The sequence below is a fragment of the Sparus aurata genome, chromosome 5, assembly GCF_900880675.1.
Source record: "Sparus aurata chromosome 5, fSpaAur1.1, whole genome shotgun sequence".
NCBI lineage: Eukaryota > Metazoa > Chordata > Actinopteri > Spariformes > Sparidae > Sparus > Sparus aurata.
Window position 1 is genome coordinate 15,009,272 of NC_044191.1, and position 18,278 is coordinate 15,027,549.

An 18,278-nucleotide genomic window follows, 5' to 3' on the forward strand; every position below is an offset into this window, starting at 1 on the left:
TTTGAATAATAAAGACTCAACCTTTTACACTAAAGTAATGTGTGTGTATCAAAGGTTAAATCAACCTAAACTAACTTTTTATCATCTTATCTGTTTCAAATATGTAGTTGATCAATAGATTTCTACTGTAAGACCACCTACTCTGTTGTAAACAAATAACCTGAGCAGGGTACTACCCAAACTATAGGACTGAACCCCTTTCTGTCTAACAAAGGCTCTGTTCTGCTTGCCTGCCAGACCCAAACCCACACAAAAGGCTCCTTCTGCCACCACTGCTATTGTTCCTGCCCGCTGCCTTTAGTGCTTCACACTGTCGCAGTCTGGATGGTCGCAGCCACACACCCTGGCAACACATACATTCTTAGACACACTCGACAAGCATCAGACAGAGAAGCAGAAGCAGAGGGGGAATGTAAGAGCTAATAGTGGACTGGTGCATTTCAAGAGGTAGAGTAAAGCACCAATTATGGGTTCATTCGTGTTTTGCCCAATATGTAGAGCAACACATGAGAATCTCAGATTTTGAAAATGTTTCCCCAAAGAATCTTCCCTGCAAAATGTTCATGTTCCCTTGCTGCTTTACGGCACCTTTAGTATCTATCTAATCAATCATATTTACTGAGCTCGGAGACTTGGTTAAATTTATCTCCACTTGAAGGGGTAGTGTGTTGAGTCTGTAATATTTGTTATAACACTGAATACTTGTCTGAAAAGTTCTGATGCACTTTGATGATGGACAGCAACCTCATCTCCCTGCATTCACATAAACATAAAGATGCACCGACACACTGACTTACCCACACAGGTGCAAACAGGGAACTCTGCCTGTAGATCCTTTGAAGGAGTATCAAGCAAGGTCTTGGTAGGGCTTTCCAGGTAGCGCAGAGGAGACTCTAGGAAGCCTCTGAGAGATGGAGACGAAGGTAGACTTTCCTTAGTGGGCGTGTCCTCTTCAGAATAGCACGTGGTGGAAAGTATCGCTATATCACCCGAGGCTTCAATCTTCATGCGTTTCGGCAATGGAGAGCCTGGCATGCTGAACATATCCTCTGACACACTGGGCTGCTGCTGCTTTTCCAGAATAGCCTCCTGATGAAGAGCGACTTCACCCTGCCCCTCCATTGGGCTTTTTGTGGATGCCTGGTTCAAGGTGGCTTCACTTTGGGTCCCTGACTCATCCTTATTGACCTCCATCTCCTGATCGCTTGGATGAGGTTTGGAGCTGGCTTTAGTGGTGACAATTAAGGGATCTGACTGGGATTTGGATGATGATGTGGGACTTAGGTCTTGAGGACTGGTCTGGGACAGATTCCCTGGCTGAGGGCCTGTAGCTTTTTCCTCTATTGGCTGGGTAGCAGGCCCGTCAGTGCCCCCAAATTCAGCCTCAAACTGGCGGATCAGTTCTTCATACTTTGGGTCTATGTTGATGAGACCTGGTAATTGTGAGGTGCTGGATGAAGATGTGGAGGTCAGAGGTGTGGTGGTGCTGGTATTACTGGAGGCCAGGCTGCCTGCTCCTTCTGACTTAGCATGGTCTACTGGGGCCACAGGTGGGGGCAGAGCACCTATGAGGGCTGGAGTGTTTTCTGACAAAGCAGAAACAATGGAAGAGGGGTTGGAAATGGTTACCTGAGATTGGGCTGGGGCAGGGAGGCCTGCAGCAGCAGCCTGAGTGGAGTTACTGTGGAGGGGCAGAGAGGGGAAAGAACCTGGTTGCAGGCTGGCCAGGGCCGGGGCTCTGTCCATCATGAGGACTGGTGGTTTTTGTATGGTGATCTGAGTCTGAGGCAGGAAGGTTGGCATGGAGGCTTTCTGCTTGGTCTTCTTGATGACTATCTGTTTGGGTTTGGGCAGGGGAGGGACTGAAAGCATCCCACTCATAGCTTTTATGACAGGAGACCCTTGGCTGCTTTTTTTCTTCTTGGGCTCCTTGGGTTCCTGTTTGATGTCTAGATGTGGCAAACCTTCTGCCTCTATCTGCGGCCACCATTTTTTCAAGTTTTGGCAAGCCAGAGGTGCATGAGGGCCTGGTGCTCCAAAGCCAGGGGAGTGGTTAGAGAAGAGGTTCCTCTTGTAGTGAAGGTGCTGTTGCAGAGCTGCCTGAGTGGAGTGACTGATGGCTGCTTGGCCAGGTGACAGGGGAGAGCCAGGGTAGTGCTGACCCTGCTGCTGACAGTTAGCCATGCCATAATGTCCCATGGAGGCAGTGTGATGGTAGTGCTCACCAGAGTCTGGTTCTTGCTTTATCCTGGCCAATGCCGGGTTGTCCTGGGCTTGGACACCTCCATTCTGGCTCATTCTGAACTGCTGTGTGACTGGAAGCTTGAAAGGAGCATTGCTGAACTTGCCACTGGTGTCACCAAGCAGCTGTTTGAGCTCTGACATGGGGTCTGAGCTACTGTGAGGTGCAGCGGCATAGTGAGACTGGGGTTCGGACTTCATACACATCCATGGATTCTTCTGTTCAGAGCCTCGGCCAGAGCCCTGCTGCCACTGCTGGGGATTAGGGCTGAAGCCTGGATGTTTTCCCTGACATGGGAAGGGAGAGGTAGAGGATGGAAGAGGGGTAGCATGGGGTGGCTGGCCCTGGGATTGGGGCCTGTGGTGCTCAAAGGATACCAGGGCCTGCTGGCTGGTGTGTAGTCCTGGAGGGACGGATTGAGAGCGTGAAGAAGATGAGTTTGTGCCAGGAGAGGACACGATCAAGCTAGTGCCATTTAGGGGTTGAGATGGGAGGTTTTGTGTATGTTGTTGGTGATGGAGGTTACTGTTGTAAGGGCCTTGACCTGGAGTGCCAGCAGCTTGCGGACCAGTACCAGATAACTGGGTGAGGGCTTCTATGGCGATGGCTGTCTGAAGACTGACGTTCTTCTCCTTGGCTATGGAGAGCACCTGGGGAGAGCAGGGAATTGGGGGCTTGGAGCAGGGCACTTGGTCTAAATGAGTTCCATGTTGCTGCTGGGGGTATGAAGTAGACACTCGATGGCCACCATTCACTTGGGAGTAGGGCTGAGGGTGATGCTGCAAATGTGGTTGCTGTAGGTGAGGCTGTAAGTGTTGGGGAGCATCAGGCATCTTGCAGGCACCTTGATCCTCACTTGTTGCCAACTTAATCTTCTTCTCCAGCCACTCAAGGTAGTCTGGACAGTCAGGGCCATCACAGTTGCAGTTAGGGGGCTTGTGTCCATGTTTGGCTTGGCTCAGTGCTGACTGTAGGGTATTCAGGTCTTCTGGAGGTTGGCAGCTACCCTCAGGAGCTCCTGCAGAGAGTCTGGTTTGAGCACCCTCAGAGCCCATCTCCTGGGTGAACTTTTCATACAGCTGCACTGTGTTGGGCTGCACCAGACAAGAGGAGGAAGAGGAAGGAGGCAAAGTGCCAGCAATAGCAGAAAAAGCCACCAGATTGTGGGCATCCTCCATGTCTGCGTGGTGGACAGGTTCACCAGGCTTTGTACCATGGCTGCTGTTCCAACACTGCTGTTGTTGGGTGTCATTGACCTTGCCATGCCCTGCCATCCACTGCCTTGGAGGCACGCTTCCTGCCCTCTGCTGCTCTGTTTCCATAGAGGTCTCATCATTATTAGGGTAGCGATTTACCCCATTGGCCAGTTCCAGGCTCAGTGCGCCTTCCTGGAGGCGGTCATGTGACCCAATTTCCATCTGGCCTCCACTTCTGGGGCCATGCACTGAAGCGACTTCTCGAACAGTCTGAAAGACAAACACAGCATAAGGGTTAAAATGGTCAAAAGATTCCAATGAATCCAGGGCTGATTTTCAAAACAACAATACATACTTTACAGTAGGTATGATTTTTTATCAATCACTCTGCGTTGCCTGTTTGTTTCATAATCACTGCAACTGACTAAAATAAATTGGTATTTTTAACTGCATTCCAAGAGTAATTTGACAGAAAGAAAAATAACAGACATCAAAATAATATCCAGCTCTATTCCATTCATCCAAACTCTTCTCCAGGTTTTCCCTCACACCTTTCACACATATAGATCACACAGTGCTGCAGGGTCAGGTCAGTAGGGCTAAGAAAAACTGAATTAATTATTGCTTCAGTGGAGTGATTTCACAACAGGCAGGTCACAAGTCATGTGACATACTCTCACTGTTGTTTATTAATGGACATTTTGCTTCAGATCAGTTGGGCTATGCAAAGCAGACAGTTGGAGTTAAAACATATCATTCATGCTTTTGAGACGTTACGTGGGGCTAGAGGTGTGCACACCGAGGGGTGAAATAATAAAAAAAACAGTCCACAAAATGACTGTGAGATCACATATCCACTTTTAAGAAGTATTTTTTTAATGTATTTATTAAATACTACAACACCAGTTCTTTAGTAGAGAAGATGTATCAACTGAGTAAATCTATACATTTTAGTCTTTATAATAATATAATATAATAATTTATAATAATAAGGAACACACATAGTAAGTGAAACAAATCAAGATATATACACAAATCTAAACAGAAACAGAAATATTTTACATCTGGTTTAAACATGTGCATGCTTACTATATACATGCTTACAGAGGGAATTACTTTTATCAGCAAAACTAGATATTAATGACATTTCTCATTTATGGAGAAATCATCACAAACCTAAGATATTTTCATCCAAAACAAGCCCCTAAATGACAAACTTAAATCAATTTACAGACAGGATCTTCGATACAAAGCCAACCGAACATAAACCACCTTCTCTATAACATTATCTACCATTGGCTGGAAAAGAAGCTGTATCTTTATTTTAGACAGACTGTTGTCATGGATCCTCATTGTTTGAACTGCAATATTTCTTGTGGTGAGTACACCTCAGTGAACAGAACAAGAAGAAAATCACAAAATGTATAAGTATTTTTTAAGAAACACTCACAACTCGCAAACAAAATGTCTGTTGTCATATCAGTCAGTTTAAAGTGGTTCTCAGACCTTTGGTAACAATAATCAGGAGCTGATCAGTGCAGCCACATATCTCACTTCCTCTCTAAGTTGAAATTGGGACAGTTACCACATTAGTAGTCACACTCAAAACTGCAAACACATCATCTGGACATTTTTCAAAGCACTATGTTTATTTTAGTCAGTTTGAAGCACCAGGGGTAGAATTTGAACTCAATAGTGTAAAAAGTGTGTGGAGAATCGAGAAGTAATGTTGAAATGTTAACGCTTGCTATGGTGCCCCAATTCAATTGAATCCTCTTAAGTTACTTGCAAATGGCACTCAGCTCAGGATGTTGATCAAATGAGTCTAGAGAGGAACAGCAAACAAAGATAATCTAAGGACAGATTCAGAAATCATTGACAGAGTTCATTTTGTGGCTGAAGAATGTATTACAACATATCTAATAGCCCTTATGAGACAAAAACAATGGCAGACTCTTTTTCATAAATACATTTTTTTGTGCTAGAACGGTAGAGAGATGCCAACACACTGCATTAATAACCTTTTTAGAGTCAAAGTCTTCGGCCTGTGTGTACTATAAACAGACAAGATACCCTAAACAAGCACCTACTGGTTGCTCCATACTAAAGTAACCTTGACTGTAAAGGAAACTTCCATTTACCAAATTTCTGAAGACACAACAAAAACTGAACTAAGACAGAGGAACAGAGATCAGAATTATTCACACAGACACACAAACTAACCTCAACCTTGTTGATGGTCTCACACCCCAACATAAATGTGAACTAGTTCCTGATTCAGAGCATTCAAATGAGAAAGGAAATGGCTTGTGTTTCTAGATCCATCAGTGTATGACAGTGTGAGCCTGATGTCCAGCAGCTTCCCCATCATTTGAATATTATTAAAATGAGCCTTTGAAGTGGCTAATTACTGGACAGGCAGTATGCTCAGGTCTTTTGAATTCCACCTTCTGCGCCGGGTGTCTGTTGGGGGTCCCAGGGGGTGGCGGTGGTATTGGTGAGTGGTGGTGTGGGGATGGGGGGAGGGGGAGGGCTGTGAACAGCCGGCATGCAATACGTGAGAGGCCCCATGTCTGCACTATCAGTGGCATCAGACGGGAAAGAGGAAGGGGGGGTGGGGGGGAGAGCTGTGCGCGGCAGTTATGAGAACTGCAGTGTGTTGAAACAGAGTGACTGCAATGCTGCACAACAACACACAATCAAATACTATCAGTCACACTGACACTCTCTTTTCCTCTTTTTCTCACAGTTAAAGGCACTGCCAGAAAAAGAAAAAAAAAAACATGTCAAATGGGTTTAAAGCACCTCAAGTTGTAAACTAATAACTTGACTCAGCTTTGCTGGTGCATGTAACAAGCGCCACACTGCATACAAAATTAAATGTTTCTGGATCCTCTGGATGTTTTGTGCTGTTTTAGCCTGGCTGTATGCTGGTCCAGGATGGAAATGCTGGGCTGACACCTGCACCTATCTGGATGACTTAGACTGTGCAGACCACGTGCGTTGACAAATATTTACACTGGGACAGAGCCTACTCTCTTGCCAGGAGTCTATCTCTGTCTTCTCTCTACCTGTGTCAGTCTATTTCACACACAAACAAACGCACATTTGCACAAGCCTGACAACGAAAAAGTGGAGCAAAAATCATTAACACACTGAACTGGCTCAGATGTTTCAGAACCTGGTAACCAGACACTTGAGTCTAGGAGCCCTTTAAAGAAAACAACAAAGTGAGGGCTATTTATCAATGACACTGCAGAAATGAAAAAAACTAGAGGGAGGAGACAAAGCATTTAAAGACACTAGTGGCGGTGGTGAGGGGGTTAAGTTGAGCTTGTGAGTAGACAGCTGAACCTAAATCCCAGATACACAACACCCTCCCCATCCTCCCTCTTGTCCTCCTCCTTCTGCCCCCACCCCTTCCTTTGCTGCCGTGCTGAGCAGGAACATGAAGCAGAGATCCTGACAATATGAAGCCGGCTGAGAGCCCAAGGACCAGCAACGCATACTTACGTGGTCTTAGTCGTCCAGACGGAGCCGCTGGTCAGAGAGCAGAAAGCAGAAGAGGAGACAGAGAGGAGCATGAGACTTGTTTGCCGGCACAGCAGCCCTCCAAGCAAACCGGCCTTGTTGGATTGTAGTCCTCTTTATTCCGTCCGGTCCGTGCGGTGCACAGACAGAGCGAGCGGTGAAATACACATGCATGCGCTCACACACGTACGCACAGCCAGCCACACACGCACAACACACCTCCCCCCAGCACACACGTTTCTCATTCTCTTGCCTCTTCTTATGGCCGACGCTTTCTGTTCTCTCCTTTTTCCTTTCTCATTATCTCTGTCTGCTCCTCCCTTCCCTTTTTCAATATCCTCTTTCTTTCTCTCGGCTACACATGCAGTCGGCCTCTCTTCGCAGCCCCCACCTTCCCCCTTCTCTCTCTCTCTCTCTCTCTCTCTCTCTCCCTCCCTCCCTCCCTCCATTCCCCTCCCTCTCGCGCAGCCTCTCCCTCCATCTCCTCTTCTCTCTCTCTTCAGTGTGTGCTGCGCGAGAGGCCATTATCTGAGCCAGAGCGGGCACGTACGATGGAATGGAGGAGTGTGCAGTGAGCAGAAACAGAGAGAGCTGTGGGGGATAGTCGCTCGTAGTGGCAGCCAAGGAAACAGCACAGTGCAGCAGAGCTCTTACCAATGAGAAAACCTCTCCCTGTCGCTATCCACGCCCTTCAACACCACTTACTCTACTGCATTAGATGATGTGACATATAAGGCTATGTTGTGTGTTTTGTTTATCCACAAAAGCCCAGTATTGGCAATTTCGGCTTTGGAGCGCAGAGGTGAAACCAGCGGCTGCTAAGCGAATACACGATCTCAACTCACAACGGCACCAACAGGAAAAAGAAAAAAGAGCAAAGAGAAGCGACGCTATGTTGCTTGTTAATGCCTCCTGCAAATGGTATGTTTTTTCTTACAGAGATTTTGATCCATGTTTAGGCATCAAGATTCGACTCAGCCCTAGGCCAACAGAGAAGACATCAACATTGGTTCCATCGATCGGCATTTTCTTCCTCATCTACAGTCACATCGATGACCCATTCCTCGCATGATGCAGAAAGGTTCCACCTTAAACTTGTGGCTGATAAAAGGTCCTCCAGCAAGGCTGCATGTTTAGGAAACAGAAAGGTTGGTCGATGAAGAGGGAGCTGGCTTGCTGGCGATCTTGCTGGCACTTCCTCCAAGATCCAAAGGAGACAGATGAGGTGGAAGGTTTCTCACGTCCTGAGACTATGGGTCATTATCATCACTACATAATGTCAACTCACTCTTCTACAAGGGGGAAGAAAATAGAAGAAGGATGGTGACATGAGGTATAGGAGCGAGATAACTACGCTGGGCAATGGAGAGGGAACAGCGGATGACACTTCAACATCAGCAAACAAGAGCAGCAGGATGATGAGACAAGACAAGAGACAACAAGAGGGAAGTCTGTGGAGAAAACAGTTCAAATAAAGAGAGTCGCTCTCAGATATACATGTGACTGATTCTGTAACGGGAGGGAAGATGATGAGGAGGAAGAAGAGGGCGCAAACAGAAAGAGGATCGGAAGGTTGTTGCCAAATGAAGACAGCAACCGCAAGCAATCAACCCATTACAGTTTGCTGAGGACACAAGACTTCTGTCCTCTCCCGTCTGCCAGCATACGATAACGTCCTCTTGTTATTCCCTCTCACCATTGTTCTGCATTGGCGTCATTGCCGGTATCATCATCAACGTCTTCGTGATTGCTGGATGTTTCCTCTCGCCCACTTGCTGGCTGACTGGCCTTGCGGCGTCTCCTCTCTTCTCTCCAACATTTCTGGAGTTTTGGAGCAGGAGGAGGGGGAAAAACATGGCCGTCTTTCCCTTGCAGATCGTTGTCAGCTCCTGCGTAGTATTTTTTCTCTTATATTACTGAGCGTGTGCCGGCTACACTGCGCTATGGATCAACTTCAGTAGCCTTTCCCCGCTTCTCTTACTTTCCCCGTGTCTCTTGGTCTCTCTTGATCTCTCATTTTCTCTGGCTTTCTTTGACTGCCTCTGCCTCCCTCTCTCTATTTGTCTCTCTGTTTTGCTTCCTCAGTCTTTTCTCCTCCTAGCATAGCTTATTGCATTACCGTTCCAACACTCGCTCTCTCCCGGTCCTGTACATTGTACACTGTCTGTCTCTCTGTTGCCACACATATTCGTATATACACACACAGATGAGCGTCAATCCCAAAGAGAAACACAGCGCAGCCTAAGCTGTCTGAGGGAAGGAGAGGAGAAGTAGAGCATTAGGTCACGTGACCAGGCGGCACCAATGAGAGAGAGGGAGAGCAGTGAGCAAGAGAGGTAGGAAACACATGTGGCGATGACGTAGCTGCGTCGTCATCATCATCATCGTCATCATCATCATCATCATCATCAGTGGTTCCCACCAGGACGCTTGCTTCCACCACTGGGTGGATGACACATGTGCCCACTCTCTACTATCACCAACACCACACACCAACGGACACTCGAAAACACGCTCTTTCATTCACCCGACTCACTTGTGCTCGCTCACTCCCCCGGCTGCTATGACACAGCATTTCTAGCTCAAGACTCGTCTTAACCCCTGAATCACATGCTCTCCGCGCACATTTCCTCATTTAAAAAAAAAAAAAAAACGCTCGACACAACAGACCTTTTCGATCCTGTAACGCTGTGCTCTTATCAATCTTTTTTCCCTTGGATTAGGGTTAGGGTCTTACTGTATTTGTCTAAGCAGTACCAGTAACGCAACAACATAAATCATTTTACAACGCTTACGATCGTTAGGCTGGAAGAGACCTTGACAGACCAGCAGTCGTCACAGCCAGATCTCATATGAACAGTGCTATAGCAGAATGACATCACACAGCTTAAACACTGTCACCATTTTTAAATCAACATCAAGCAATCAGAGCAGTAGGCTGAGCATGTGACCCAGAGGAGAGTACCAAACTTTCAACAGAATGCATTACCTCACACACATTGTAAAACCATGAGCTCTGAGTCAGATCATCCCTGTCCACATACACAGCTGAGTAAAACAAAGATTTTACCTAAACATCAACAAAGAGGACGGAACCTCAACATCGGCTATTTCAGCTGTTTCCAAAACATTCTATAAAAGCAACATTGTAAATATACCACATACATCATAATTTACTGTATGCAGGTAGAAAAAGGTCAATCACATTATCCTCTCTACTCTCGACACAAACACATGTTCTCATGATGACTCAAAACCAGCGGTGTCATTTCAGGTAAAACATTGCTCAACATTTCTGCTGTTTAAACTTAGTCATGTTTGGCTGTCTTTGCAAAATAGAGAATAGATGTTTACTAGATAATGTAGATAAGGAACAAAGACAGAAATGTAGATGTAAAAAGTATTGTCTGGGCTTTAAGATGTGTCAGTGTGATTACAGTCATGCACCACCATGCTGCCATTCAGGTTCGCCCACGAGAGCTGTCCTTAAATCACCTCCTGAGCACAATGGGTTACTTTTCAACTAGATAACACAACAACGTGACCAATTACATTATAACTGGAAGGCACACAGTCCGTAACTGTGCCTCAGTTAACTTCGAGTTCAACTGTGTTCCCTTCACATGACTCTAAGACATCAAGATGCTGGAAAAACAACAATCCAAGTATCATAACTTTTTAGTGGAAATGAAATGGAAAACATGAACCAGTATGCTGCACACTTACGGTAAACCTGCTGTAACCCGGCATTGAGAGGGAGAGGACGTTACAGAGAGACTCCGATTCTCACATCGATAACTCACAATCTAGTCAAATTACCGTCCAAATGAGTTGTTTCACGCCCTCGTTTCTCTCTCTCCATCTCTCTCACTTCTCCGTCTCTTGCTCACTGTTTCTCAGCAGCACAGAGGAAAGGTCTCGGTAGTAGGAGGGATGACTGACAACAAAAGTCCATCCTCAGCAGTGTGTGTTGGGTTGGTTTGCATGACTAAGCCTGAGTCATTTTCATCTTTTCTTCTCAACAAAGTCCTGACATCAAACCCTCACACACTGAAACAAGCTTTTAAATTTTTTTTACCAGCACATCGGCAGTGGGAGGTCTGTGTGTGTGAGCGCCAATAGAGAACAACATGTTCTGTATGGAACTGATGTGATTTCACTATTTCTGCACCTTCATCACCTCTCATGAGTGGAAGGTTTTTTTTTTGTCATTTAGGGTCTCAATGGCCTTTAAATCACTTATATCAGCATCATGGCAATGACAAGAGAGTCCTTTCCCCTCCTCCAATCTCTTCCTGTCAGCTGACTCCACCTCCCTCCACCAGCAGTGCTCCCATTTACCTCCATACACCCCCACCCCCAGTCCATATTGCCCTGCAGTCTAATGGCATCAAGGTCATCTGATCTGACACACTCTGTGACTCTCTCTCCATCCCCCTCTCCCTTTCTTTTTCTCTGTCTGCCTGTCTGTCTGTCTGTCTTTCTTTCTTTCTTTCTTTCTTTCTTTCTTTCTTTCTTTCTTTCTCTCCCCCCCCCCCCAACACACACACGGCTGTTTCTCATCACATGAACACAGAGGCAAATACACGAAAGGCTCCTGCAAAGGCACGCATTGGCAACAAATGCAGAGGCACACTAATGATTTTTTCCGCCGCACACATACATGCGAGTATGCATACAGTATTGGATTGTTCTCTGAGGGTCACTAGGTTCACTGGTGGGCAGGACAAGAGGCTGCAGCGCTGCACTGGGCGCATATTTAACAGAGTAGAAGCAACACAAAGTCTTTCTGCCTGGTTAAACAAATAAGACTTATATCATAAACAAAGCTCTCATTCTTTTGATTAAGATATGAAAAAAAGCTACACATCCTCTGTATGGACAGTTTATCTGTATGAAGTTTATTTTTCCATCTGTCTCTTTAAAATGAGTAACAGACTGTCAAAATATTGTTCTTATTTAAGGCATCACCTTGCTATTTCATCCTTGCATCTGTCTCTTTGGCTGCTTTTCTCTCTTTGTCTTTGCCTTCACTGCCATCTGCCCCCACCACCAAAAAGCTACAAGGCAGGATGGTGTAAGGCTCAGGGTGTGTTTTGGTGTACATCATAGTACTGAGTGTAGTGTATCCAGTCTGAGTCATACCTCCTGACTTTCGGCACGTGCAAGTCGGCACGAACAGCCCAGCTGGGGAAGGCCTACCACCCCCCTCACCACCACCACCACTCCTCACAAAGAGAAAGGGAGGAGTGGTTATGAGGGGAGGAGAGGAGGAGAGCAAAAAATGGAAAGGTGGTGATGGGTGGGGGGCTGTTGAGCAGGGTGGAGCTGCTAAAAAATAATGAGGAGGAAGAGAAGGAGGGCGCTGTTTTTAAGAGGCAGCCCTTTGTGCTTGAGGTTTGGGACATGAAAAGAAGGAGAGGAATGTAACCAATACATAATATGTGTTAGTTCATTTTGTGTCTGGGGCAAAGAGAGTGGATAACCAACAGGAAGGAAAATGGATGGAAAACAAGTGAGTTAAAAATGGTTCAAAGCCAATAAAAGAACACTGTGTGCTACTACCTGCCAAGCTAATGTGTGCCAAGTTATGAAAAAGAGCTGAGCAGTCAGAACCATGGACAATGATGTAATCATTAACAGAATAGCAGGCATTGTTTTTTTCCAGGTGAAGCACATCACGGCCTGAATGTTCATGTGATGAGTATTTGGAGACAATATTAAGGAGTTAAATCAGAAACTGCTTGACTTGAGAGAGAAAAACAGAAAGCAGCTCTGCACAGTGGCTGGTTGCCAGCCTTGTCTCTCTCAGGACTTGGGCTAAGATTAGCTTCCCATATGTTCAAGTCAGGCGTAGCCGGGCTTAAAGGGCCAGTACTCGACCATGCACTATGAAGCCATGTAGCCACTAAATCATCTAGATTTATAATCAATTTAAAAAAGGTACTCATTCTAATGAAAGGCAGGTTCCTAGAAATGATGGCTGGATGATAGTTTGTCCTTTAAATGTGACTTTTTGATGATTGAGTACAAAAGATGCATTTCGGAGTTACCATCAGTTATATGCCTTCTCCTACACTAAAATCAGTCCAATCCTCCACCTTTTCTGGAGAAATCAGCCTCCACTTAATTCCCAAGAATATACTTTTGTTCTTTTAGAAATCAATATTTTGATGTGTGTTTCAATAGTGTGTGATGAAAACTCTCACAGCTGTGGCACTGTGTTACATAAAACCTGGCAGCGTCAGGCAGCAGTGGGATTCAGGATTGTATAAGCTGCGTTGCCCAGTGGGAGCAGCAGAGCAGCCATCAGAGAGGTGAGAGTTAAAGAGCTTGAGCAACAGCTGAGGGCTCCTCCCCCTTCTCTCTCCATTCATTTTTTATTAACTGCGGCACCAGGCGGCTGACAACATCCCTCCGACATCAAACACAGATATACCACCAACGATGCCAATGAGCGAGCAACCAAGATCCTTGGCCATGCAGGTTATCGATCCAGCCCTAGACTCAGTGCGGGCTGAGTCCAGCCTTGTTCACTGGGACATGCAGGACTATCAGCAGCGTAGCAGGACGCTCAGTCCAGATGAGCATCTGCTAATTGTCATTAATTAGAGATGAAACATGACAGTGCAGAGCTTATCAAGTCCCTGTATATAGGGGATTGCACGCAGGCAAGGCAATTGATGGTGTCACATGAAATTCTATGAGGTTTTATAAGATGCAATGTTTTTAAGTCCCTCAGGTATATTAGAGTTATGAAATTGCTCTAGTTCAACCATCAAAGGAAGTGATTCACCGTAGATACATAGAGTGTAACCCTCTTCCTGGGTTTGATTGCAGAGCTGTAGTCCAGGCTAAAATGATGAATGTATTCAGCCACCTTCTTAACTGCCAAAAATGTTTGATCATCCTTGAGTATAATTCATATAATCAGTTCTGTCAGGTTAAAGGGAGGTTCTGTACAGATATAGCACTTTCACTTATAATCTTTGTTATTATTTTTGCCAGTGTTGTAGTCAAGATTCTTCACACAGTTTTTTTATACGAAACAGTACCGTGTCTTTTGACAAGACGTGATGTTGGACATATAATATTGGAGCACATTAAAGAAGGGGCTCAATAGGGTAGTGGTGGCCTAGCTGTGTACACTCTATTGCTATGTATCTTATATTGCTGATAGTACTTGAGTCATTACTTTTGTATTCTTGTTACTTTATGCATACTACATTTGCGGCAGAGCTGTTCAAATGACGTATAGCACAAATGGCAGCACCAAGATGCATCCAAGCCCAACAAAAACAGTATTGACAATAAAACTTCAAATACATACAAATCTACTTGTATAGAAGAGGAGTTGTTTAATGTGTAGTCTTTTAGAGATCTCAGAATACCTTTTCTTATAAAACAGTACCTTTATATGGGGACTATTACAGGAGATTAACACGTGAACTTCATTCGTCATCACAAGACAAGCCAACAACACTTCAGAATCAAAAGAATGATCATCTTGAGAACCAAAACTCCTGGTAGGTGTACTGCTGGTGTCATTGTTGGCTGCATGTCACAGTTTAATCACATTTGAATCAACCACTGGATCACCAGTTGCATGTCAAAGCCCACGGGTAACAGAGCTGCAGTTCTTTACTGACTGAGTGGAAATCTTGCAGAGCAGTAAAAACATCGAAAGCCAATGCTGAATGGAAGAGGTGATGTCAAACCCTCCGCTTCCTGTAGTGTGTACTATATACCAAACCACTTACTACACACACATACACATGTGGTGCCGGCTAGTTGGTCATGTGACCAATCTTGGATGCCGGACCTGAGCTAAAATTATAGCAATGATGTCATCAGACATTCAGTGTTGCTACGGAAACTAGGTCAGTGTTAACCCTTTGCGAGCGCGGCCGGGGATTCCACAGGAGGCTAAACATGTGATTAACACACGTTCCATCGGCTGTCACGCACTCGGTGGTTTGAGCGTCTCGACTCTGCTTTTGACTCTTTTTCCCACCAGTGTTCGCCAGTATTATAAAGAGGAAATCCTGTGTATGGGCGTGGAAAATAAATCACGCGAGCGAAGTCTGTCAGTCTGAACTGTTGTGGTAAACTCTTGATTCAGTTCTGCTTCCTGAACAGCAAAGAAAACTACCAAACAAGCACTATGTTGTAAAACTGGAATAAACCATTGAAAATCCCTTTGAACTATTGTCTACTGTCACATAATGTTTTTCTGCTCTTGGAGCTGTTGTGTTGGCCCTGAAAATAGTAGTGCCCTCAGCTTATTGGATGTTTGTCTTTGTATTACCACGGACAAGTTTTACAAGGATACAGATCTTCACGAGTTAAACTCTCCACCAAAGGACATGCACAGAAACCACAACACTTTACGAACATGAGCTCAGCAAAGCTACAAAGGCAGATGACACAGACTTGTTAAACACAGTCTGAAGCGCTTCGTATTAACGGACACTCCAGTGCTTTTTTCCTGCAAACCAGATGGCTGTATATGCCTTATAGAATAAGAGACACAGTCGGGGATTAGATTAGGTTTAGAGGTAAACTAGAGTATGTAAGCAGTAATCTACAGTTAAACCCATTCATGACATTTAAAACTGATTGACTAACCTATATTTCACATTACCATGGTGACGCAGCTGAATGTATCTGCTGGTAACACGTCCTCGAGTCATACCTGGGCTCACAACACTGAAATGTCACTTCTGACAGCAGGTCAAATCGAACCTTTCTTTCTTCAACATTACAAGATCCTTAAACCTGAGACAACAGCTTGTTTGGTGCTCAATAAATCCTCTCTCTATGAAGCGTCGCCGCTCAAACTTCCTTTCCACATAAACACGAGCATGCTCCGACTCGGCAAAGCTGTATGAGCAGCTCTGAGCGGCCGCAGGTTACTACGCCCCACAATCAAACGCGTACGCATGCGTGACCCACTAACTTTTACTCCCTTTACCTCATTTGACTCCAGAACCAAGGGGAAGAAGGACGGCCCCCTGGCTCCTGAGCCAGCGCGTAGGGTTCCTCCTCCTCCCTCCTCCTCTCCCTGGTCTCTTGTATCTACACATGCCTGGCTCTGGCACCAATCAGCGGGCAGCGTGGGACGCTTTAAACTGAGGACGCCGCCACTTCATCACTGAGGCGCTCAGTTCACCCCGGCTTGGAGATAAAGCCAAAGTAGCTGATTTAATACAGCCAGGCTCCAAGCAGGGCGATTTGGATGGGATGACAGACCCATGAAGGCGTCTAATAACCTGTAGTTCGCCAAGATATCTACTTTAATGAGCTGTGTGTGTGTGTGTCCGCTGGAGACAGCGGCATATAGTCAAATGACATCCCAGCAAAACAGCGGTGGAAGTCACATCTTTTTCTGCATAATAAATCTAGATGTTGAAACCCACTCACACAAGTACCTACACATAAATGTACATTTAAAAAATTAACAGGGTACAGAAGCGCACGTGCGAACAGACACATAGAATGAGTACAGGGTCTGGATGCTGTGTTGACTAACCATTACACCTCATTGGAGCCTCACAGCACTGATGAACCAACAGCTGAGAATCAAAACTACATGGTCAGAGATTACACACAGATGGTAGACGATACACACACATAAGCGGCACACAAACACAAACCCAATGCCCTCTCTTACCTCAGCTGCCAGTTCAGGGTCTCCCAAGCAGCCTCGACTGTTGTCTTCAAAATATTCCACCTTTCAATGAAACAAGAGAGGGGGGAGCAAGAAGGAGACAGAGAGAGATAGGAGGGGGAGAGAATAACAATCAATAGAATAATGCGACAAGGGGCCTGCTTAAACACACTTGTCATTAAGGACAGTAGGATGACCAACTACAACATGCGTGCCTTTTCACACAAAATCTCCTAATCTCGCCTGTCATCCTCGGCCATCATCAAAAAGCAGCCGTGCACACAAATCTCTTTGATTTGTGCTCAAACAGTGAGCCGGCACTTCCCTCTACTGCTGGGACAGAGAATGAGAGACAGCAAAGCCAGATTCAATTTCAATTATAGAATTATGTAATGTCTGTATCCCGACCTGGCGCAGCCTTCTTAATATATGCACGAGACAAGTCTGCATAACCTTTTTTTTCTTTTTTTTTCAAATTGGCAAAATGTGCACAAGTGTCAGTGGAGAGCTTAGCTGAGAGTAAGAAGGAATAGATGGAAACTGATGCTGAGCTCATGATTTAAAACAATGGTATCTTCTAATTTGGCACAGCACGTCCCCCTTGTCTATATGGCCCTGGCTGTCTCAATGTTAAATGATGTGTTTTGTCTCGAGCTGTTCCCCAGTCCCGCCAACCTCACCTCCTCCCTCCACCTCCCCCTCACACCCACCTATCAATCCTAAAATAGTCTGGAGTGATGAATATTTACCCTCCAAGCCTCTGAGCTGCCTTGGTTTGTACTCCTCCGTCCGCTGGCCGTATCCCCATCAGAAGGATCGGGCTCCCTCTCGTCCTCACCTCTATCCCTTTCTTCTCTCTCTCTTGCTCTCTCTTTCTCTCTCTCTACCTCTCCACTCTTCTTTCTCGGTCTCTCTCTCTCTCTCGTCTGTGTTCCAGCAGCCCATTCAGGAAGCCATCTTGTGTTTTTAATCTGGTTTTACATGAGCCCTCGTACGCACGCTCTCCCTCTCTCTCTCTCTCTGTCGCTTGCTCTCTTGCTCTACCCCCTCCCTCTCTCTCTTTCTCTCTCTCTCTCCCGTGCAAGTATGCCAATAGGTCTACCGCACACACACACGCTCATACACACACACGCACGCACCCTGTGATCGCTATCACTCCCTCCTCACCCTCGCTCAGGTTTTTTTTTTCTCTTCTCCTTCTGCGTGCATGATGTGAAAGCCCCCTCAAACGCCCCCTCCCCCCTTCTCTCTCTCTCTCTTCAAACATATACACTCATGAACAAATGTACACACGCACACAAACACACAGACAAGCAGCGCTCGCCGGAGAGACGTCACGCTAGAGATAGCACACAAAGGCAGTCTGTCCACCAATCAGAGGCCGGGCTGGGCTCTGCTGCTAGGGTGAAACTGAAGGAGAGCGAGTGAGGGAGAGAGGAGAGAGAGAAAGAGAGAGAGAGAGACAGAGAGAGAGAGAGGAATTGGAGCTAGTAAAAAGAGGAGGTTAAAATAAAAGGGAAGGGGTCTGTGTGTGTGTGTGTGTGTGTGTGTGTGTGTGTGTGTGTGTGTGTGTGCTGCACCATAAAAGAGAGGCTGACATAAAGAGACAGAGTGAAGGTGGCAGGGAGGTGTATGTGTG

The 18,278-nt window shown here is 45.8% G+C and overlaps 1 protein-coding gene across 2 annotated transcripts in view; it reads right to left on the reverse strand.

Moving 5' to 3' along the window:
* Nucleotides 1–17,982, reverse strand: part of tet3 (tet methylcytosine dioxygenase 3) — a 35,722-nt gene extending 17,740 nt beyond the window's left edge. Inside the window, exons 1-4 of one of the 2 annotated variants that reach the window (XM_030418395.1) lie at nucleotides 17,389–17,982; nucleotides 16,643–16,702; nucleotides 6,952–6,978; nucleotides 798–3,708 (exon numbers count right to left, since the gene is read on the reverse strand). In XM_030418395.1, coding sequence (XP_030274255.1) covers nucleotides 798–3,660 — 2,863 coding nt within the window. In that variant the 5' untranslated portion in view covers nucleotides 3,661–3,708; nucleotides 6,952–6,978; nucleotides 16,643–16,702; nucleotides 17,389–17,982. The remainder of the gene's footprint in view (nucleotides 1–797; nucleotides 3,709–6,951; nucleotides 6,979–16,642; nucleotides 16,703–17,388) is intronic. The other variant, XM_030418394.1, reaches the window with a different exon arrangement.
* Nucleotides 17,983–18,278: the final 296 nt, after the last annotated feature.